The sequence below is a fragment of the Bubalus kerabau genome, chromosome 9 (assembly GCF_029407905.1).
Source record: "Bubalus kerabau isolate K-KA32 ecotype Philippines breed swamp buffalo chromosome 9, PCC_UOA_SB_1v2, whole genome shotgun sequence".
Lineage (NCBI taxonomy): Eukaryota > Metazoa > Chordata > Mammalia > Artiodactyla > Bovidae > Bubalus > Bubalus kerabau.
The window spans coordinates 33,885,594-33,909,171 of record NC_073632.1 but is presented as its reverse complement, the minus strand read 5'-3'; the positions used below and the strand labels follow the sequence as shown (position 1 = coordinate 33,909,171).

Below are 23,578 nucleotides of genomic sequence, written 5' to 3'. Positions count from 1 at the left end.
GTGATGCTTCCAGTGGAAGTGACGGAATTCCAGTTGAGCTATTTCAAATCCTGAAAGATGATGCTGTGAAAGTGCTGCACTCAATATGCCAGCAATTTAGAAAACTCAGCAGTGGCCACAGGACTGGAAAAGGTCAGTTTTCATTCCAATCCCAAAGAAAGGCAATGCCAAAGAGTGTTCAAACAACAGCACAATTGCACTCATCTCACACGCTAGCAAAGTAATGCTCAAAATTCTCCAAGCCAGGCTTCAACAGTATGTGAACTGTGAACTTCCAGATGTTCAAGCTGGTTTTAGAAAAGGTAGAGGAACCAGAGATCAAATTGCCAACATCTGCTGGATCATCGAAAAAGCAAGAGAGTTCCAGAAAAACATCTACTTCTACTTTATTGATTATGCCAAGGCCTTTGACTGTGCGGATCACAACAAACTGTACAAAATTATTCAAGAAATGGGAATACCAGACCACCTTACCTGCTCCTCAGAAATCTGTATGCAGGTCAAGAAGCAATAGTTAGAACCAGACATGGAACAACAGACTGGTTCCAAATTGGGAAAGGAGTACGTCAAGGCTGTATATTGTCACTCTACTTATTTAACTTATATACAGAGTGCATCATGCGAAATGCCAGGCTGGATGAAGCACAAGCTGGAATCAAGATTGCTGGGAGAAATATCAATAACCTCAGATGTGCAGATGACACCACCCTTATGGCAGAAAGTGAAGAATAACTAAAGAGCTTCTTAATGAAATTGAAAGAGGAGAATGAAAAGTTGGCTTAAAACTCAACATTCAGAAAACTATGATCATGGCATCTGGTCCCATCACTTCATGGGAAATAGATGGGGAAACAGTGGAAACAGTGAGAGACTTTGTTTTTTGGATTCCAAAATCACTGCAGATGGTGATTGCAGCCATGAAATTAAAAGATGCTTGCTCCTTGGAAGAAAAGCTATGACCAACCTAGACAGCATATTAAAAAGCAGAGACATTACTTTGCCAATAAAGGTCCATCTAGTCAGTGGTTTTTCCAGTGGTCATGTATGGATGTGAGAGTTGGACTATAAAGAAAGCTGAGCACCAAAGAATCGATGCTTTTGAACTGTGGTGTTGGAAAAGACTCTTGAGAGACCCTTGGACTACAAGGAGATCCAACCAGTCCATCCTAAAGGAAATCAGTCATAAGTATCCATTGGAAGGACTGATGCTGAAGCTGAAGCTCCAATACTTTGGCCACCTGATGGGAAGAACTGCCTCATCGGAAAAGACCCTGATGCTGGGAAAGATTGAAGGCAGGAGGAGAAGGTGACAGCAGAAGGTGAAATGGTTGGATGGCATCTCCAACTCGATGGACATGAGTTTGAGCAAGCTGCAGGAGTTGGTGATGGACAGGGAAGCCTGGCATACTGCAGTCCACAGAATCGCAAAGCATCGGACATGACTAAGGACTGAACTGAACTGAACTGATCTCAAGGTTCTTTTGGACCACCTGAGGATGTCGTGAATTCTTGGGGGAGGCTCTGTTGGTCTGTCCATTCTGTGCTGAGGGTCAAGGCAGGTGATTTGCCTTGTAGATCCCTGTGGGGATAAAGGGTATTTATTTCTAGTTCACCTTACTCTTAGGGTGTAGCCCTGTGGGGACGTAGATTTATGGAGGGGTCTCTTCATAAAATCCTCTCCCTCAATAGTCCTGGGCTTTGTCCCCAGTCATCTGCATCCCATGGGACAGTGAAAACTGAGGCTGGGATTCATCTCGGTGGCAAATGTAGAACTAATGAAAACTCGTTTATATCTATAGCTTCCCACTTTCACTTAACTTTGGGCGATTCTTAGTATTCTTCACTTTCTTGGCAGCTCATTACACATTTAGAATGATTTTCTTCAGGAATTTTTAGTTGTTTTTCAGAGAGAGGGTCGATCAGAGTATCTAGTCCTTCAGACTGTGGAACTAGAATTTGGCTAAATTCATTCTTTAAATGACAGTATATCTTACCAATCTTGCCTAAAGGTTTGTTGGAGACCGAACCACTGCAAGGAAGAGATGAAGACGCAATAGCCAGTGCTGACTCCCCTAGCATGCTCTCCGAGGAAGAAAAAGAAGAGTTAAAGGCAGAACTAGTTCAGGTATGCTTAGAGATCTTCTTGTTGCTATGCCTATCTCTGGATTCTCAGAATTATTGTTAGTCTGATGTTGGGTTGGCCAAAAAGTTTGTTTGAGTTTTTCTGTAAGGTTTTATGAAATGGAGGTCCATTTATATGGACCAATATATTGGAACATTTATATGGTCCAATAAAAGGTTCATATTACAGTAATGTTGTCTTTCATTTAATAAGATTGAATAGGTATTGAATTGTAAGATAATTCATTTTCTATGGTATTTTGTAATGCTAATGGTCCATTACCCAATGGTGACCATAGGAAAACAAATGGTCATGATGCTCAAGCAACAATAAAGAGTTGTAAACATGCACCTCATATTTAGTATCACAATGCTTAAACCTGATGGAATTCCTTCAAGACCTCAGTTTAGGTGTCAGCTACCTTTTAAGAGCAGTTGTTGTTTTTGGTCAGCAGCCTAGCTCAACAACTACTTGGAAATGATTTATTTTTATAATGACAAGTCAGTCATGGAAGCAACTGAATTTATTAAATTGATGTGCTGTTTTTCAGAAGAATAGAGCTCTGGGGGTGGAGAGGGAACTGTGATGACTTTAGGCTTCGTTAGATCCTGTGTAGTTGCTCCGAGCATCTGGTCCTAGATTTGGGGAGGCTGCCTGGTTTGTCCGGAAGACAACTCTTGGTTCAAGCCATTTGTCTGTGTCACCCACCAGCCCCTCAACACTTTGCTAAGGAGAGTTTACATTGTTGGAGGAAATGGCAGGAGAAGGGGAGCTTCTTAAGCAGAAGCAGCAATAGGGCAAGAGGGAAGGGGCCAGTGTTCACCCCCATTTTGAATCCCTGGCTCAGAGGACAGGAAGCCCCTGGTCCAGTGGGAAGCAGGGCTCCACCTTCCTGCTTTGGCCTCTTCTACTGCTTTAAGTTAAGCTTCACCTTACCCTCACCCCACTTCATTCATCCCAGACTCTCCAAGCTCTAAGGTTCTGATGCTGAGTGTTCATGATAGCTCTTAATAATACTGAAGACATTTCAGGTGCTTTCACAAGACACACCCTAAAATAACTTCATGTTCAAATAAAAGAGCAGCTTGTTCTTCTAGTGCAGCAGAGATTATTTTAGTAAGGACAGTGCCTCGGATCAAATGGCCTAGTTCTTTAGCTGGGTCTGTCTGTGGCCACTGATCCAGAACCACCTTGTTGACTTCACATTGGCCACACCTGCCAGGGTTCATGGACCAGTCAGCCTTGACAGAGAACGTCCTAGCTCCACATTTTCTTAAGGCCTGGAATCCTGGATCATGACTTGTTTGTGTCAGTTTTGGTGTCCAAAAGTTATATTCTACAGACAGGTGTTAGCTAACTGATTCTAAGCTAAAATTTAACTCCTTCACTGCTGCTGTCCAAGTTTAAGTTCATACACAACCTCTGTAACAGACGAAGTTTTAGAAAATAACTTGATTTTTCTTTTGGCAATTACTGATAGACAGATAGGTAGATGGACAGACACGTACATACATCTATGTTTTGTGCACCTGCATTCTGTATTTTCTAAACTTTCAACAATGATCATGTATTACTTTGATAATCGAGAAACAGTACGCCTTGGTTCTCAGTGGTTGCCCCCATGAACATAAAACCCCAAAGTTTTCACACACTTGTGTCTCATTTGGCCACATTAACGATCCTCCAGTGTGCCTCACTCCTCAGACTTTGAGCCTGACTTCTGAAAGTAACATCAGACTCCCTGTTACTTGTTCATGTTATCAGGATTGATGTTTTCATCCCTTACGATGCATTAGCCTCCATGCCTCCTGTCTCTCATTTCTGGATTCCTCAGGCGTGAAGAAGCACTGCATCTCGTTAAGAGCAGCAGTGTGACTTCTGGGGGCACTGGGCACAGCTCTTTGCTCCTGCGCAGCAAAAATCAAAGAAAGTAATCAGCTATTTTTCCTTTTCACATTCCCATTTCTTCTCCCTCCACCTCAGGCCACCAATGCTTTATGCTCACTCTTTTCTTAAACCCGCTTTTTCTGCCCTTATATACTGCCTGCCCTTCGCACACACACACAAATTAGGTTCTTTCAGACCACACATGCATTCAGATGACCTCAGATGCTAGGGTTTAATTGTATCAAGGACATCTCTGCGGTCTCACAGCTGGCCCTATGAAGAACTGAGACGTCTTGTAAACAGTTCAGCTTATCTACCTCAGTTCTCCAGAGATATTTTTCCAGGACCCCTGCTCACAAGCAGCTCCTCTCTGTTTGAGGGACGATCCCACTGGGTCTGTTAGCCACGTGGGTGGACACCTCACAGATCAGCCTGTTAGATTGCTTTCAAGTCAGGCAATCAGTTGTGGCCATGATCCAAGGCAAGAGCTTTGTGTAGAAGGACGTCTTATGTCTGACTGCTTTGCTTAAAGGGGTCGCAGGGTATGCCGGGCACCCGGTCTCCCCTTCTGTACACTGCCCTCCCTTGGATTCTCCTACTATCTGCCAGCTGTGCTGGATCCACCCTGCTCCGTTTCCCCCACACCCTGGTCTGCTTTTACCTTACGCTGTTTTGTAGCCCATATTCCCAGGAGGACACCTTTAGACTTCAGGGTGAATCTGTAACTGCATTCACTCACACAACCAGCATATTGTTCTGTTTACCAAGTGCTGGCTGCAGGAAGACCTGTCCTTGAGAAGAGAGACTTAAGCAAATACTGTCCAAGAGGCTAGTACATCTTAGACGGAAGTCTGCATTTTAAAAGAGGAATCTGTTCAGTCCTGAGTTTGTTATTGTGGTCATGCAATATGCGTGTTTTTAAAAGTTCCTTCAGCTTTCCTCTGCTGCCGCTAAGGTGCTTGGTCCTTCTGAGGAAGCTAAGGCCGTTTTGGGGTGAGGCTCTCACTTTTTCCGGCAACTAGCACTGTGCCTGGCAGCCCCCTCCTAGCTAACTCGCCTGCACCCTGGCCTCCGTCTTGGAGCTCACCTGCATCCACTCGGCCCTCATTCTGCACGACAATGAGGTGACAGTCTGGAGGATAAGATCAATGCCTTCATTAATGCAGCTGGTGTACATGTGTTCACTGATTCACGTCAGTATCTGGCAAAACCCACTACAATATTGTAAAGTAATTAGCCTCCAATTAAAATAAATTAATTAATTAAAAAGAAAAAAAAAAGCAGCTGGTGTAAATGTTGAGCCTTTCTGGCCAGGCTTGTTTGCAAAGGCTTTGGCCGGTGTCAACATCGGGAACCTCCTCTGGGGCTGGCGGACCTGCCCCGGCCACCACTGCTGCCCCAGCTGAGGAGAAGAAAGTAGAAGCAAAGACAGTACAATCTGAAGAGTCTGATGATGACGTGGGCTCTGGTCTTTTTTCACTAAGCCTCTTTAGTAACACATTCAGTAAAAAGCTGAGCTCTAAAAAAAGAAAAAAAAGTTCCTTCAACGCAACACCAGTATCACTTCTGACCTGATGCAGTGGTTTGTGTATACATGGAAGGTGTGCAATTAACATTTCTAATGAACTTGACTCAGAGCACCAACAAATATGTGTATTTGTAAATTCCAGAAGTAGAATATGGGTTTTTTTTTTTAAACAAATCTTGTCCATATATAAAGAAATTCTATTTGTTTTAAGTATTTGTTCTCATTAGTCCTCTTACCAGCTGCTCCTAACATCTTTTCTGAGTTCTTTACACATCTATTCTGCGGGTTTTTTTTTTTTTTCCTAGCTCTCTTTTTAAATAAACTTGCTCATTAGTTCTGTGCTACTAACATCCCACTCCCACTTTCATTTCGTGAAGCTGCATTTGATGCTCAGTATTCTATAATGTGGCTTGGTTTTTGAAAAGGATGAAGTGTTGGCCTGATAACTGTAAATTTATGATTATATAATAATCAAGTACTGCCAATGTCACCTCGATAAAATGACTCAAGAAAAGTAGGCATTAATAGGAGTAGGAAAATTACCAGACAGCGTTACTAAGTAGACAAGCCTCTTTTGGCTGTTCCTTCTTGGCGTGTGGTTTCCCAAGGAAAACACACAGTGCCCTCAAGCCACCTGTCTCAGGCTGACAAATAAGTGTCCTGGGCTCTTCCTTCCTCTCCCAGTTTTTTCCTTCGAGTCTTTATTTCTTTCTGGACTGAACTGGTGAACAACTAAAGACTTCATAACCAATAGCATCTTACTGTAGCACCCCTCTGTGTTAATCGGGGTTCTCCAGAGAAGTAGAACCAATAGGATGTATATACAAAGAGATTTATTCTAAGGAATCAGCTAATGTGACTCTGTGTCCAGTCAGCAAGCTGGACACCCAGGGGGGTCAATAGTGCAGCTCAGTCTAAAGGTCTGGGAAGAGCTGATGTTTTAGTTTGAAGCTGAAGGCAAGAAAAAACAAAAAGCCAAACAACAAGACAAAACAACGCCCCAGCTCAAAAGCAGTCAGGCAGATAGAATTCCCTTTTACTCTTTTGGCTATTGTGAATACTTCTGTTATGAACATGTATATACGTGTATTTGTTTGAGTACCTGTTCTCAATTCTTTGGGGAATATAGTGGAAATAGGAATGCTGGGTCATATGATAATTCCACCTTTAATTTTTTGAGAAACTGCTGGACTATTTTCCACAGTGGCTGAACCATTTTTATTTCCACCAGCAATGTACAAGGGTTTCAATTTCTCCCCATCCTCACCAACACTTAAATTCCTATTCATTCATATATAAGTAACCAAGTTTAAATATCTAATATTGTACATAAATATTTATCCTACAAGGAGATCTCCTAGGGGAATCAAGAAACCAAAGAACCAGACTGTTAGATTCTAACGAAGACATGATTAATTTAAAATTAATGGGGAAAGGATATCTTAAATACTTCAATTAATGATTTACCTGCCCTCCAGCTCATTCCAAAATGAATTTGATATGGCTTACAATGTAGAATTTCTATACTACCTGCATCAGAGTATCTGGGGGTACTTGTTAAATAATATATATAGACAGGCCTCACCAAATTTGAGACATCAGAATCTCAGGGCCTTAAAAGGGCCTCCTTCTGGAATATTCATTTTAAATGTGCTCTCTGAGTGACTTTTATATAAACTGAAATGATGTAACTAGGCCAAAAATTCTCATTAGTCCAATAAGGGATTGAATCTCACCAGGATCATCATTTAAAGTATTTGTGATTAAAGGACTTTCTGCTGTGTCAGGACTCTGTGCTCTGCAAAAAGAGATGAGATTGACCATTTTCAGTCTTGCCAGTTAATATAATTTAAGAATTATCTTTTAATTTTACCTTTTGGGATTTTCTTAATAACTATTTTGGAATATATTATATTTAGATCAGATCAGATCAGTCACTCAGTCGTGTCCAACTCTTTGCGACCCCATGAATCGCAGCACGCCAGGCCTCCCTGTCCATCACCAACTCCCAGAGTTCACTGAGACTCACGTCCATCGAGTCAGTGATGCCATCCAGCCATCTCATCCTCTGTCGTCCCCTTCTCCTCCTGCCCCCAATCCCTCCCAGCATCAGAGTCTTTTCCAATGAGTCAACTCTTCGCATGAGGTGGCCAAAGTACTGGAGTTTCAGCTTTAGCATCATTCCTTCCAAAGAAATCCCAGGGCTGATCTCCTTCAGAATGGACTGGTTGGATCTCCTTGCAGTCCAAGGGACTCTCAAGAGTCTTCTCCAACATCACTGATATATAAATGAAAGCATTAAGAAGTGTGAGTCTAACATTTTATTGAAATAGTGAGACTTTCCTTATAGTACCTGACATTAGTCTGCATAGAGTAACTGAGTTCATGTTTTAATCATTAGAAGTCTTTTCTCTACAAATACCTTTTAACATATGCTTCAATTCTTAAATGATTAGATGTGGGATTTAATATTTCTTTAGGATGATGTTTGATGATTTGGTCACTTCAGCATGTCTATCGCTTTTTTGGGACCATGGGTTTCATTAGAAATCTTGTGAATCTTTTACCCATTCCTCCCAACTCCCCAAAACTAATGAATATCCTACTGTCCCCCATAATGTTGAATAAATTTCTGAGATTCCATAGATAAAAGGATGAGAATAGCAAGATGTTTAAACCTCTCTCTTCTTCTCTACATCTTTAATTTTTCTCTGCAAGTTAAAAATTTTCTCATTACTCTTGTTACACATTGGAAAAAGCAGTAATACCTAATATATCTATAAAACCAGATTCCTAGTCATTTCAGTCACTCAAACATATTATTTATTCAAAAGAAAGAAGAAAAAAAATCTCTATGCTGAATAAAAAGCTGACCTGAAGCCCAAGTATTTTCTATGGTAAGAGAGCTAGAGATACAACCTTGAGAAATCTTAGGCAACAGACTAAATGCAGGTGAGCTCGTTGACTAAGATGAAAATACGGAATATAACATGAGAGCAAAAGGATAGAAGGATCTGATATGGTATGGGGAGGGAGGAGGGAGGAGGGTTCAGGATGGGGAACACATGTATACCTGTGGCGGATTCATTTTGATATTTGGCAAAACTAATACAATTATGTAAAATTTAAAAATAAAATAAAATTTAAAAAAAAAAGAAAAATAAAATGATAGTGTGTTCTCATTTAACGGAGAGACTAAAAACACAGTCCGCCTTGGCCACCCCTGAATATACTCCTTTTGGAGTAATGAGTATATAGCTGCATACTGAAGACTCTTGCTTGTCAAGAAGCGATAGCGTGGAGACTTCTCTGGTGGTCCAGACTCTGTGGTTCCAACACAAGGGGTATGAGTTCGATCTGCAGTAGGAGAACTAAGATCCCATATGGCACTTGGCATGGCCAAAGAAAAAAGAAAACATAGGATGCTACTAACTATAACATGTCATGGAAGGTGGAATTCATTTTAGAAAGACTTCAGGAAAATTTCCATGAACATACAAAAACGTTTCACAACTGTAAAAAAAAAAAAAAGGAAAATGTTAGACTACTAGGACATTTTGCTGATATTAAAAGTTCCAAGATAGTGTTCTTTTCTACTAGAATATTTCAGATGGTTGATTCAGTATTTCTGCCTATTTTGTTTAAGTGATTTTTTGTGAATACAAAGGTTTACAACACTATTTTTGCAAAAGTAGATGTCATTGTTGAGATGTTTTTCTAGCAGCTATGTCTCTGGTGACACAAGGAACACATTTGCAAGATGATTGACAGGGTTAGTGATGCTGTTTGTGGTCAGGAGTAGAGTGACACTTGGAATGTAAATGAAACTTAGATGCTTCATTTTTTTAAAAAAAGTAAGGAGTTAAATGCCAGCTTGGCAAAACCACAATGTATGCTTAGGTGTGGATGGCAAAAAAATAACGCTGACTAATGGCACTTGAAAAGAAGTTATTAGATATAGACTACACAATCAATTTCCTGTTCAAAAATTATACCTACATATAATTTTAGAAAAACATTTGGACGATTGAAAACCAGAAACTCTTAACAGTGTCTATTTCCTAGTAGATTACACATGGTTTTTATTGTCTTTGTATTTTGCTGTATGAGTGAATTTTTTACAAGGAGTAGCGTTTACATTTAGAACCATTCAAACTAAAAAATCTACTTTCATTTGAAAATATTAGACTTCTCTACAGGATGTGTTTGCTAAGGCCTTACATAGGGCTGCGTAAACAAGAGGGTGCCCAGGGTGCTTTGGATCACTGAGAGCTTCTGCCCTTGAATGTTGCACCTGGTCTGACATTTTCCCCCATCATTTTCCCTCCTGCTTGTAGCTGGAAGACGAAATTACAACCTTACGACAAGTTTTATCAGCAAAAGAAAGGCATCTTGTGGAGATAAAACAAAAACTCGGCATGAACCTGATGAATGAATTAAAACAGAACTTTAGCAGAGGCTGGCATGACGTGCAGACAACTACTGCGTAAGTATATTTTTTTTCTTAAAAAGTAACACTCAGCCTGCTGTCTTGCCTCTTCTATATTTTTTTTTCCTTCAAGGCTTATTTTGGACTGGTGTCCAGGGAAAATATTTTCTCTAGAAGTAAAATATATAGAAATATGAATGGTCATTAATATGTTGCATGATACAGGCTCTACAAAGTAGCTTCATGAAATAAAACTTTGTTCACCAAAACTCTGTTTTCACTTAGACTACTTTTATGGAGTTGTACAATTTTAAATTCTTTCTCTTCAATATACATATTTTTTAACATTTGTTAAATATATACTTTAGGCTTATGTTTTTCCATAAAATTCTAAATCCTTTGAATACGTGGCACTCACTACATATTTTGAATTTCTATTAAAAATGATTGACAGTTTTAAAAACTGTAGACTTGTTGACCATTAATGTAAAGAGAAAAAACTGTATCTTTCATATTTTGGGGATGTGCTTTTTATCCCTGTTACTCTATAGAATATGTATGTGTATATCGGCCTCTGCCTCCAGTTCCTGGCACAAAGCTCCCAAAATTCATATAATTTCTTAAGTGATAAGAGCACTAGGAGCATCTTTTGTTCTCATGTTTGCACTTTTACCCTGATTCCTGACACAGAGTTCCTAAATCCTTTGGGATTTCCAGGGTGACAGCCGTATCCTTGGTTCTAATAAGATGACTCTTGGCGAACTCCTGGAGGAGAGCCGGTCACTAGAAAGACGAAGCCATGATTAGAAGCTGTCAGTCCCATGCCCCCATTCTCTATGGAGAGATGAAACTCCATAAAAATCTCAGAAATATGGCATTTGGAAAGCTTTGGGGTTGCTGAACCCATGGAAGTGCCAGGCAGGTGGGTCCCAGGAGAAAGCATGGAAAGCATGTATTTCCATGGGAACATGGGGATGGGTTCCCATCCCCACATGCCTCTTTCATCGGGCTGTTCATCTGTATCTTTTATCATATAATTTTTACAATAAATCGGTATAACCTAGCAAGTAATCTGTTTTCTTAAGTTCTGTGAGCCACTCTTGCAAATTAATTGAACTTGGGGAGGAGGTTGTAGGAACCTCTGATTTATAGCCCCTTGGACTTCCCTGGTGGCTGACAGTACCTGCAATTCAATTCCTTGGTCAGGAAGATCCCCTGGAGAAGGGCATGGCAACCCAGTCCAGTGTTCTTGCCTGGAGAATTCCATGAACAGAGGAGCCTTGTGGGCTACAGTCCATGGGGTCGCAAAGAGTCAGACATGACTGAGTGACTAACACTTTGGTCAGGAGGACTGGTGATAATCTGGGCTTGTGATTTGCATCTGAAGTGGGGTGAGTGGGGAGCACTCTTGTGGGACTGAGCCCTTAACCTGTGGGATCTGATGTGATCTTTAGGTAGTGTCAGAATTAAATTGTAGGAGACTCAGCTGGTGTTGCAGAACCTCTTGATGTGAGAAACCCCTCCACACAAACACATCTGGTGTCAGAAGTGTCCTGAGTCTGCTGGTAAGTGTGAGAGTACAGGAGAAACACTGGAGAAGCAAGTTTTTCTTTCTTAGACCAGCAGAAATGTTTTCAGCTTTGCTATTATCTTCTTGTCTGATATTAGGCAAGGTATAGAATAACTTTGTGGAGAAGGCAATGGCACCCCACTCCAGTACTCTTGCCTGGAAAATCCCATGGATGGAGGAGCCTGGTAGGCTGCAGACCATGGAGTCGTGAAGAGTTGGACACAACTGAGCAACTTCACTTTCACTTTTCCCTTTCATCCATTGGAGAAGGAAATGGCAACCCACTCCAGTGTCCTTGCCTGGAGAATCCCAGGGACGGGGTAGCCTGGTGGGCTGCCGTCTATGGGGTCGCATAGAGTCGGACACGAATGAAGCGACTTAGCAGCAGCAGCAGCAGAAGAACTTTGAATATTCTACAGTCTTGCTTTTATGGGGTTACTTTTTAAAATTACACAAAATAATGAACTCGTGTGGTACTTTTCTAATGATTTAAAATATTTTGCTTGCCAGGTGGTCTTGTACCAAAGGGAAGAAGGTGCCCAAATCATAATGTGATTTTTCTTCCTTTTGTGTGTTGAGGGGTGGGGCCTGATGGAGAAACCATAGAGGCTTCCTATCTTTGACCCCAGATTCCACCATCAAGAAGTTTTTGACCTTGTGTTATGCATTTTCTTCCCTACTATTACCCTTTGGAACTTAAAGATATTACATTCCTAGTATCTGAGTGGGAAACAGTTTTTCTCTTTGCTGATTCTTCTCTCCCAAGCATAGAGGGGCTTCCATGAAATGAGATCATATTAGTACCTATCATAAGTAGTGAGGATTCAGTGAGTGCAGAACAGCATCTGGCACTTTGTACACCTGTTTGCTGTTGTAGGAAGCAGGTCTGGTGGGGAGATCCAAGAATTCTGTTTTGGCTTCACAGACTTAGAGAAGGAACCATGGTTGCCAGGGAAGGGGGGAAGAATGGGGGGCAGGGACGGCTAGGGAGTTTGGGATGGACAGGTCCACTGCTATATTTTAAATGGATAACCAACAAGGATCTGCTGTATAGCACATGGAATTCTGCTCACTGTTTTGTGGCAGCCTGGATGGGAGGGGAGTTTGGGGCAGGATGGATACATGTATACGGCTAAATCCCTTCACTGTTCATCTGAAACTATCACAACATTGTTAATCGGCTATTCTCCAATAGAAGGGCTTCCCTGGTGGCTCAGTCAGTAAAGAATCTGCCGGAAATGCCGGAAACCACCTGCAATGCAGGAGACCTGGGTTCAGTCCCTGGGTCAGGAAGATCCCCTGGAGAACGGAATGGCAACCCACTCCAGTATTCTTGCCTAGGAAATCCCATGGACGGAGGTGCCTGCTGGGCTACAGTCCATAGGGTCACAAAGAGTCGGACACGCCTTAGCAGCCAAGGCAAAATAAAATGTTGAAAAAAATTCTGTTTGAGCTGTGCTTAGTCTGAGATGCCCAACAGACCAACAAGTTGCTCCAAGGGGGCGACTCAGAGGAAAAATCAGGGCTAGAGATGGACATGAGAGTTATCTACATACTGATGCAGTGAAAGCTACAGGACTAGAACAGATTTCCTAAGAGATTAGTTAATAAATACAGATGATTATGGTCTCACTAACCTTGAAGAATGATGCGAACTTTCCTTTGTAAAGAATAAATCTCTTTTTTAAGAGGGAGGCCTCAGTCTATCAGCAACATAATTTCAGGAGATCATTCTCTCCCACCCTTTTTTCTTAACTGCTAAGGGAAGGAATGATGCTAAAGCTGAAACTCCAGTACTTTGGCCACCTCATGCGAAGAGCTGACTCATTGGAAAAGACTGATGCTGGGAGGGATTGGGGGCAGGAGGAAAAGGGGACGACAGAGGATGAGATGGCTGGATGGCATCACCGACTCGATGGACATGAGTTTGAGTGAACTCCGGGAATTGGTGATGGACAGGGAGGCCTGGGGTGCTGCAATTCATGGGGTCGCAAAGAGTTGGACACGACTGAGTGACTGAACTGAACTGAACTGAAGGGAAGGGAAAAGTCCTATGTTGGGACAAGGGGTAGGGTGTGATCATAGAATCTATTTTTCCCCTGGATATTTTTAATGGTGAAATAAATTATTGTTTATTAAATAATTTGCATCCATTAAAATTCTACTTTTCCAAAAAAATTAATTACATGGAAAAATGCTAGCTAACATAATATTCAGTGAAAACCCATCTCACTTATAAAATATATATATGTAGAAAAAAGACTGAAAGGAAACCAGTATATTAACTGGGATTAACTGTGAGTGATGGATATGTGTGTAAGATTCATTATTTTTTCCATTCACCCATCTTTCCTTTTTTTTTCCTCCCTTAAATATTTAAATTCCTGCTATTAGTGTACATCACACCGATTTTAGAACAATATCTATGCATCATGTGGTGAAAATTTTGATGTGAGGGAGTGAGGAACTGGGGTAGGGTTAGCTTGGATAGAATTAGATTTCAAAGCACTAAAAAGAATTTTAGCTGTCAAGGCACTACAGGTATTCCAGAGGCAATACTTTGCATGCTGATTAAACAGTCATGACCTATTTAGTTTGATTTATAATGAAATGAAAACTTCTGATATGTTAATGAAAGATTTTGCATATTTTAGTTTGTGGTAGGATTCATATTGGAATGAAACCAGATGACTAGGAATAACTACACAGCAGATTAAAATTATCTCCCTTTTAGAAAGATAACCATATAGTATTAGGTCAAGAGATCATCTGTGTCCCAGGGCTTGTTGTTGCTGTTGTTTTTGTCTAGCTTTTTGGGTGCCTTGATTTCAGAGACTCTAAGAACACACACAAAAAGTCCCCCTACCCTCTTCTTTGTTCTTCTCTGAAGCTCTGTAATGTTTCTAGGCTGTAAGGAGGCACAGGGGAGGTGGGTGGCCTTGGGGTGAAGAGGTGGGGAGACCATTGGAGGAGAAATTGAATCTCTTCTGGAGATAGAAGGAAAAGTAATTTGAAAACCTGATGTCATGGTGGACTATTCAAACTGATGTGCTTCATTTTAGTGAGTGAGTGGCCTTTGCTAACCCGTGAAATTGCCCCAACAGTAAACCCCTCTGAGTTGTATTAGACCAAATGGTAGTCTACAAAGGGGAGAAGGTCATGGAATGGAATTTCAACTATTTCATCTTTTTGGAAGCTTAATAAATTCACCCTATATACAGCGGAGTAAAACTCTAACATTCAGCTTTTAAAAAAAATGCATAGTGCTTGAAAATTGAAGCTTGGTATACGATTTATTTACTCTTTGATTTTGTGCTTCTAAGACTTCCAGCCTATTGTGGTCAGTAAAGATTATTATATCTTATTTATGAGGAACTGTTGTGGCACATTAGGTTCAGAAGTGCCAGTGAAGATTAAAGACCTAATTTTAAAAGCCCATCTCTCTCATGGTTGTTCATTCTTCTTACTGGCCTCATCATACAAGGTAGAACATAGGTTCTACTTTTCTAGATTCAAGTGGTAAATCTGTGATTTGGTGTTGTGTTTGGGGAACCTTTGGAAGAGAAGAAGTCTAAATAGTTTTTGTGTCTTTGGTGAAGTGCTGCATATGCAGTTGTTAAAGTAATGCTCTCTTTTAAATTCCATAATAGAAAATAGATTTGGGCTATAAAATATCTTCTTGTAAAAAGACTGTTGAATTACAATTTTTTTTTCTACCTGCATGTAGAAAAATGCTTTAGGTCAGAACACGTTAGAGGATGACATGCTTTCTCCTTTTGATTATTAACACTGATTTTCAAATCACTAGGACATGAAGAGAGGAAGAGCCCTCTGTCAGTATGCTGGCCAAAGAGCTCACCTGTTCTAATGGTTAAAGGTTACCCAGTCCTTAAAATGTAAAGATACACACACACACACACAGATACAATGGAGTATTATTCAACCATGAGAAAAGGAAATCCTGTTGTTTGCAATAATATGGGTGGACCTTGAGGGCACTATGCTGAGTGGAGTCAGAGAGGGATAGAATCTGCATAGTGTCACTTATATGTGGAATCTAAAAAAAAAGTCAGACTCTTGGAAACAGAAAATGCAAGAGTGGTTTCTGGAGGTGGTGGGTATGGGTGAAATAGGGAGAGGTTGCTAAGAGTACAAACTATTACTTATAAGTTGAATAAGGTTTGAGGAGCTAATGTATAATATAATGACCATAGTTGAAAACACTATTGTATAAATGAAATTTGCTAAGAGAGTAAAACTTAACGTTCTCCTCAATATATACATGTGCATGCATGCTTAGTTTCTTAGACTTGTCCTATTCTTTGTGACCCCATGGACTGTAGCCCGCCAGGCATCTCAGTCTATGGAATTTTCTAGGCAAGAATACTAGTGTGGATTGCCATTTCCTTCTTCAGAGGATCTTCCCGACCCAGGGATGAAAACTGCATCTCTTGCGTCTCCTGCATTGCAGGCAGATTCTTTATCTTCTGAACCACCAAGGAAGCCCATATTCCCCCAAAGCGGGTGTTTGCTGGAGTTGCTTTAGAGCACGCAAGGACAAATTTCCCTCACTCATTTTAAGGTCACCATGGCTCTTCTCTAGAAGGGAAAAGTTCACGCTGCCAAGTCCTGACTTTGCACCTTGTACCTGAAGTCAGGGAATCCAAGTGGCCTCTGTTTCCTCCCTTTGGCCTCATGGGGCTCTTGCTCTGGTTGATTTCAGCCGCTGGGGATACAGTGATGATGAACAAGATGTGGTCCCCACCCTCAGGAAGTTCAGATAAGTCACAGAGAGGGATTCAAAAACCCTAATTGCAGCACAAAGGAACAATGTTTGGGAAGAGCTATGCAGAGGGGATTATGGGAACCCTGAGGAGAGCCACACAACACAGACGTCTTAGAGCAAATACTCTCGAGTTTTCTGCCTCCCAGCGCACAGCTGACAGCAACCTGAGGATATCTTAACATTTTGACTTTTCTTTAAGGAAAATATATTAGTCTCCTGCTCTGTCAATTATGGAACTCAGCAATGGTGTAATTCACATTTAGCTTAAAATAAGAGATGCTAGTAATCTAAAATGTTAAATACTGCTTCCTTTTAAATTAGAAGGTTGTCAGGTCAATCAGAAGGTTAGCATTTAAGTTGTTTTTCATCATTTGAATATTATTGAACATATTTTTATGCAGTAGAGTTGAAAAACAGTTTTAAGTGTTAGTAGTATAAACTATTGGAGAAGGCAATGGCACCCCACTCCAGTACTCTTGCCTGGAAAACCCCATGGACAGAGGAGCCTGGTAGGCTGTAGTCCATGGGGTCGCTAGGAGTCGAACACGACTGAGCAACTTCACTCTCACTTTTCACTTTCATGCATTGGAGAAGGAAATGGCAACCCACTCCAGTGTTCTTGCCCGGAGAATCCCAGGGACAGGGGAGCCTGTTGGGCTGCCGTCCCTGGGGTCGCACAGAGTCGGACACGACTGAAGCGACTTAGCAGCAGCAGCAGCAGTATAAACTATGGAGGCTTCCCAGGTGGCGTAGTGGTAAAGAATCCAATCCACCTGCCAGTGCAGGAGACACAAGAGATGTGGGTTCGATCCCTGGGTCAGGAAGATCCCCTGGAGAAGGAAATGGCAACCCACTCCAGTATTCTTGCCTGGAGAAACCTATGGACAGAGGAACCTGGCAGGGTGCAGTCCTTGGGGTCGCCAGAGAGTTGGACGCGACTGAGCACAGCACAAACTATGTATAGAGTTTCATGGCACAGTGAAGGGAGTAAAATGCAACTATGCTGACTTCCTTGGGGGTTATCAGTGGCCTGACAGAAGGGCTCTTTTTCAAGATGCAGGCTCCTAGCATCTGGATGGGGGTGTATATTACTTACTCAGTTTTAAGATCAAGCCCAATTAGGATGCAGCATAAGGTACAGACTCTGTGCAGTGCATAACTCCAGAGGGGCCCTTCACTTAGGCTGTAATGTGTAATATGTGTCTTTCCCTATTCCCTAGGAAATGTCTGTTTAGTAATGAATGTTTGGTTTGACTTTATCATCTAGATAATACATGATTTTTACACTTCCTAAGAACACAGGCATTGTGTAAATAAATAACATATGGTGCTGATATTATAGACTTGTTTCTTCCTGCTAACAAAAAAGAATAATAGAATACCATATTACTAAAGTGATTTCAGTCCCAAGGAAAACCAACAAGGGTGTTTTAAAGCATTTGCTTAGAGTCTGATAGTATATTTAGGGCTGGATGACTTGTGGGAGGTGGAAGGGGAGGAAGGATAAGGGAAGTTCCCACATAATGGATTTCATAGGACATAGTCTTCTTGGAGATGCCATATGCATGAAAGTATTCTAGGCTAAGCAGGGAGCTTTGGGGAACTTACCTGGGAACAGCTCTGTGAAGTCTAAGCAGTGCAGTATAGTGACTTGGCTTACATATTCCCTCAGGTTAGGTGCTTTTGTTTTCTGGTTTATTAACGCTTAGAAATTTCCCAGGCCAGCGGACACACCGCTGCCTTTCCTGCCACCATGCTCAAAACCTGAAGCCAATCTTTTTGTCTTGTTCCATTTGTCACTAGCAACCTTTTGTCAAGTCTGTCCATTCTCTCTCTACAATCCATCACACCGCTCTGTTCTTACTGCCTGGACTCCCAGTTCAGACCAACAGAGGAGCTTCCCCTTCCATCACTGATTCCTTCATCTAGTATTTGTTCAGTTTCCCCTTTTTCCTGCTGCCAGATCCTAGGGACACAGAAATGAATGGCTTCCTTGTCCTCGGGGAGTCAGCCTTGTGGGGACATAGGTTTAGGAACAGATCATTGCAATACTGTATTCCTAAAACTGTCTTGAAAAAAGTCACTGTATTAGCTTAAGATTATGCACCCTTCTTACTCCAACCTCTCTCCATATTACAAAATAAGTACTAGTTCAATTTTGCCTTTTTATGGTTCCTTTTACCCACATAAATAGGAAAAGCTTACATTTCTCTTTGAAATATGCATTCTCTAATCTGTGTTAGCTTTGATCGCTAGAGCTTTCATTGTCCTTTCATAGAGTTAATACATCTCTTTAAGAATAATTTTCTACTATCGAAGCAGTTCCATTATTTGTGATTAAAGATCTGCACATTCAGATCTAGGCTTACAAATGTGTATTTTTACTGAATTCAGATTGCATGGTCTGACTTTCCTGCTGATGAGCAGCCACCAATCCATCCTCCCCAAAGAACAGAAGCAATTGCTTCTGTGGATCATCTTCCTAAATCTGTTTTGGAAAGGGAACTTTCAAAAGTTCCCTGGTGGCTCAGATGGTCAAGAATCTGCCTGCAATGTGGGAGACCTGGGTTCATCCCTAGGTTGGGAAGATCCCCTGGAGGAGGGCATGGCAACCCACTCCAGTATTCTTGCTGGAGAATCCCCATGGACATAGGAGCCTGGCAGGCTACAGCCCATGGGGTCCCAAAGAGTTGGCCATGACTGAGCGACTAAGCACACAGGAGAGAGAAGGACGATGGATGTATTATGGGCGGTCTTGATAATAAGCTGTTCTTATTTTTCTGTTTTATTTCTAGCTACAAGAAAACACATGAAACCCTGAGTCATGCCGGGCAGAAGGCAACTGCAGCTTTCAGTAACGTTGGGACGGCCATCAGCAAGAAGTTTGGAGACATGAGGTACTGTGGGAAAGAACCATGTGGAAGAGGCTAGGCCTTTGGCTTTCAGAGACAAGGAGGGGCATTATCCATTGACTAGTCCTCCTAAGGCATTCTTTTCTTTAATTGGATTAAAATTTTATGTGGCTGATCGTATTGGTGACTGAGATACATTTTTATATTGGGACCTTTACCTAAAGGTCAGCTTAGTGGACCTGATCCCAGAGATGCCCTTTCTACTATTCAGTAAAAATAGAAGACAGAGGGTACCTTTAATCACCAGTAATAAGGAGAGATTCCAAAAGAATGCAGCACACACTGAATTTGAATCACTGTAACTCAAACTAAGTTAAAATATGCTTTCAGTGAATATGCTCTGATAAACTATTCTTGGCTACATTTTTGTACACATACAGCTAGTATATATATTTTTTTCTATGCTAAATATATAGATATTTATTCTTTTATTCTAAAAAGGTACCACGGATATATGCACCTGGTAATATTCTTTCTTTACTTTGGCAATATATTGTGAATATGTTAATAAGTGTTTATTACATCTTCATTTTTGGTGGATGTAATCTCTTCCAGTGCACAGCTGTTAAATTTAAAATTTACCAAATTTTAAAAATTACCAAAATTTTTAAACCAGTTCCTTTGCACATTTTGGTTATTTTCAGTATTTGTTATATGAAATTAGGGTGAATATCAAGATTTTCAACTGAGAACAATGTAGTATTGACCATTTTTATTTTTTATATTATATTCTAGAAAGTTATCTTACATACAGTTGCTGCTCTCATATTTTTTTGTTTATTTAAATACCTATCATAGTTTATTTTGAATTTGGCTGATATGCTTAGGAGATTTTTCTTTATAAATCAATGTCATTTTTGTCTCTAAAAATCAAGTTCAATTTTTAAAAACTTCTCAAGTACATTTTATATTTCTTCTTTTTAAAAACTATGTGCATATTATTTTACTGGATTCTTAAATTATTGCTTTCTGTATTACTCTGCAGCTTTGATGCCTAGAGGCAAATATTTATATCATTGTGTTTAAGTTATTTTTTGACTTCAAAAATTACTGGATTGTGCCCAGCATTCATGCATCATCTTAAGAACTTGGCATTCATGAGGCTAGAATTAAGTAAGTACATATGCATGAATCTGAGTACATTGCTTTATCTTCATTTTTGCTAATAAAGCAATAACGAAAAGCAATTAAAATTCTTCAGAGGCAGCGTGTGATGAACTGGTAAGCATTTTGGATTATTAATTAACCCTAGCTTTATTAGAATAAAATTTGCAGTCATTTCAATGGCAGGAAAGCATTTATCTAAACAAATTACATAATTCCTTAAAACAGGAAAGACCTTATCACCAGTTATATCCAAGAAAATATATTTTGTCATGTTTATGAAATTTATTTTCCACATACTTAGGTGAAACAATTATCACAGTGGCATAATACTGCCAACAGGAACAGTGTTTCTCCACCTGTAGGAGACTTTACAGACACCTCTGAAGCTTGTTAAATGCATATTCCTAGATTCCACCTCTCTCTCGTGAGATTGCACCTCAGTAAGTCTTGGATGGCATCTAGGAATCTGTTTGAAATAAGCTCCCAGGTGATCTGACTTCAACTGGTTAGGTGTTGAGAAACCAAGTGTAACTTAGCTTACCTGTACCTGGGTGTTCTCAGTTATAAATGTAGATAAGAGTAACAGCATCATCAGGTCATTATGCAAGTAGCAGAAGACAGCGTGCCATGTATTAAACAATGAATAAATGCTAGTTTTTACCTTTACTAAGGAACTATCTCAGTTACAAGGTGGCCCTCCAGGACAGAAATTAGGCAGAGTCCCTGAACAGGAGTGTGCTGTATTTCATGAGTTGTAAAGAATGAAGACTGTGTTTCACACATATAGCATGTTGACACACTCATGTTCCTGCATGAACTGGGCATAATATCAAGGTGTGTTGACTGCCTTTCCTCCTGTTTCAATGTGGCTTTGTTTTAGCATAATGGATAATCTGTTTCCAAGGAGTTTCAAACTTTTCGTTAATTACTGCTCTGTGCAGAGGACACAACACTTCCATTATAAACTATTGGGAAATGTAGTCTTTATTACTAGAGATTCAAATATGATCCTGTAATATTTTGTAGACCTATATTTTCCAATCTATATTTTTCTCAAGCTAAATATCTAACATCTATATATAAATGAGGATAAGTCCCCGTGGAAACAAGTTTTACAAAGGATTATTACTTTTGATTATACTAGAACAAGTAATATATGTAAAAATCATATTTGAAAATTACTTAAGTTTAATACAATAATGATTCTTAAATGAGAACAATTAGTGGGTTTTCAATTTGGGGTTCAAATTAACTTGTCAATAAAATGATAAATTTTATGATGAAATAATAAAATGATAAATATCAATAAATGATAAATGATAAATTTCCCCACTATAAAATGATAGTGGGGAAATTTAAAAATTTTATCTCAGGCATTTTACTTTGAACCCCTTTGCAGTTTGAAAGTATTAATATCATATTATTTTATATTTTGTTGGTTACATCATAATATCCCTTTGTGAATTCTGGAACACACTTCTGAATTTGTTCAAAAATTGCCAGAAAAATTTAGATACCTTAGGAGAAAAACAGGACCTCTCAATTTTTGTTTAAAATCATTACAAGTTAATGCTCACAGGTTTCCAAAACTTAGAATTTGGACTTTTTAATAACTGAGTGAAAAATACTATGTTAAGATTTAATTTAGACGTTTTATAAAAATAAATAATATTTCCTGAGCTAAGGTCCTCCTTTTATCCTGATGACCCCTAAGTGAAGGCCCCTCAGCCCAGTCGCGGAATTCTGCCTCCTTCTCCGTCTGCTAGATAACATGGCTAATAGCTACCTAACCAGATGGTTTTCTCTGAAGTTAACACGAAGTCACATTTATGAAAGGACTCTGTGGAGAAATGCAAGCTATTGGAATCATTTTTATAATAGTAATGTTGCCATCTTCTTGGCATTTCTGGGTGAATTCGTGCAGACACCGTGTAATCTAGTGGAGAGGAAATCTTTGGACAAGGCTTGTAACTTTAACAGAGAATCCAGCTATAGCCATGAGAAAAACGGTGAGAAGCACAGCATATAACAGTTGGTAAAGCAATCGTGAAGACATTAAAAAGTCAGTGCACTCAAAAAGAGTAAGGAATGAGGTCCCTTATCTTTTCTCTGGGGCTCTTGAAAGGGGACATCGGGCAGTGTGGTCCTTTCTCTGCATCCTGATGTGCTAACCTTGCTCCTCCTTTTCTCTCCTGTGCTGCTATGGCTGCAGGTCTCATTCCATCGGGTAAGCGTTGCCCCGGGGATACAACTGGCTCCCTCCCTCGAAGCTCCCTTCCTCCCCAGAGCACCATGGTGGGCGTGCCTGGGCCCCAAAGCTCTTTTCCTGAGACTGTTCACGACCAGGGAGTTACAGAGTATAGGGCACCTAATGTGTTTGCATCTATTTCAGCACTTGTTTATCTCATTTCTGAATCATTTATTAATGCATCACTTTCGCTTGCTGAGTCATCCTCAGGGATCTCTTTCTGCATCATGTCCCTGTACATGGCAGAGGTCCTTAGAAGAAACAGAAAGTGGAAATTGTGCACTGCAGATGTATTTGAAACCGGCAGAAAGTAAAGTCGAGAAACAGAACAATTTCCTCTAGATTGTCATGTTTTTCTGAACTTCTTATAACTGTTATTTAGGCAGATGGTTCACCTTCAGCTTTCTGTACCCTCTGAAGTTGAAGTGGAAAAGCCCAAGTGTTAACACGTGTGCAATTGTCAGTCCCAGGTCTCTGAATTAAGCCTCCTTTGGGGTGGAATCTTATTACATAAATTTAAAAAAAAATTCTTTCCTAAGAAAACTACCTGTATTTAAGAGATGAATACTTGATAATGTTGATGAATTTCTTTTAGTAATTCTCTTTTTTAAATGTAATTTATGAAGAAATATTTTGCCTATGATTTCTAAATGGAGTGTGTGTAAATATCTGCTGCATTTCTTTGTCCTTTTCTTTCTGAGTTCTAGTAAAGTTACTAACCCTAACCTCAGTGGATATTGTTGGGGAAGGTGAGGGTGGGTTTGATCCCTTACCTGTTAAGCTTCTTGGGAGAGGAGCAGGCAGGAACTGTGCTGGAAAGTGGATGAGGGAATGCTCGCTTAGGAAAATGAACCCCATTTTGCTTCCTCCCTCCACACACCCTGATTTCTAAGCGGAACTCACATAGAAATAACAGTCAGTCAGAGGGACAATGAATCAATTGCTGTAGGATTAATAAGGTAAGACAGCTGATGCTCTTAGAAGCCTCA

The 23,578-nt window shown here is 40.3% G+C and overlaps 1 protein-coding gene and 1 pseudogene across 3 annotated transcripts in view; both read left to right on the top strand.

The window, feature by feature from the left end:
• TPD52L1 (TPD52 like 1) overlaps positions 1 to 23,578 on the top strand; it is a 93,566-nt gene that overhangs the window by 60,087 nt on the left and 9,901 nt on the right. For all 3 annotated transcript variants that reach the window (XR_008698049.1, XM_055534970.1, XM_055534971.1), the window contains exons 2-4: positions 2,010 to 2,125; positions 9,875 to 10,023; positions 19,118 to 19,219. Coding sequence is in view for 2 of the 3 variants with exons in the window: in XM_055534970.1 (XP_055390945.1) it covers positions 2,010 to 2,125; positions 9,875 to 10,023; positions 19,118 to 19,219 (367 nt within the window). In the remaining variant the exon portion in view is untranslated. The remainder of the gene's footprint in view (positions 1 to 2,009; positions 2,126 to 9,874; positions 10,024 to 19,117; positions 19,220 to 23,578) is intronic.
• On the top strand, positions 5,062 to 5,584 carry LOC129619520 (60S acidic ribosomal protein P1-like; annotated as a pseudogene).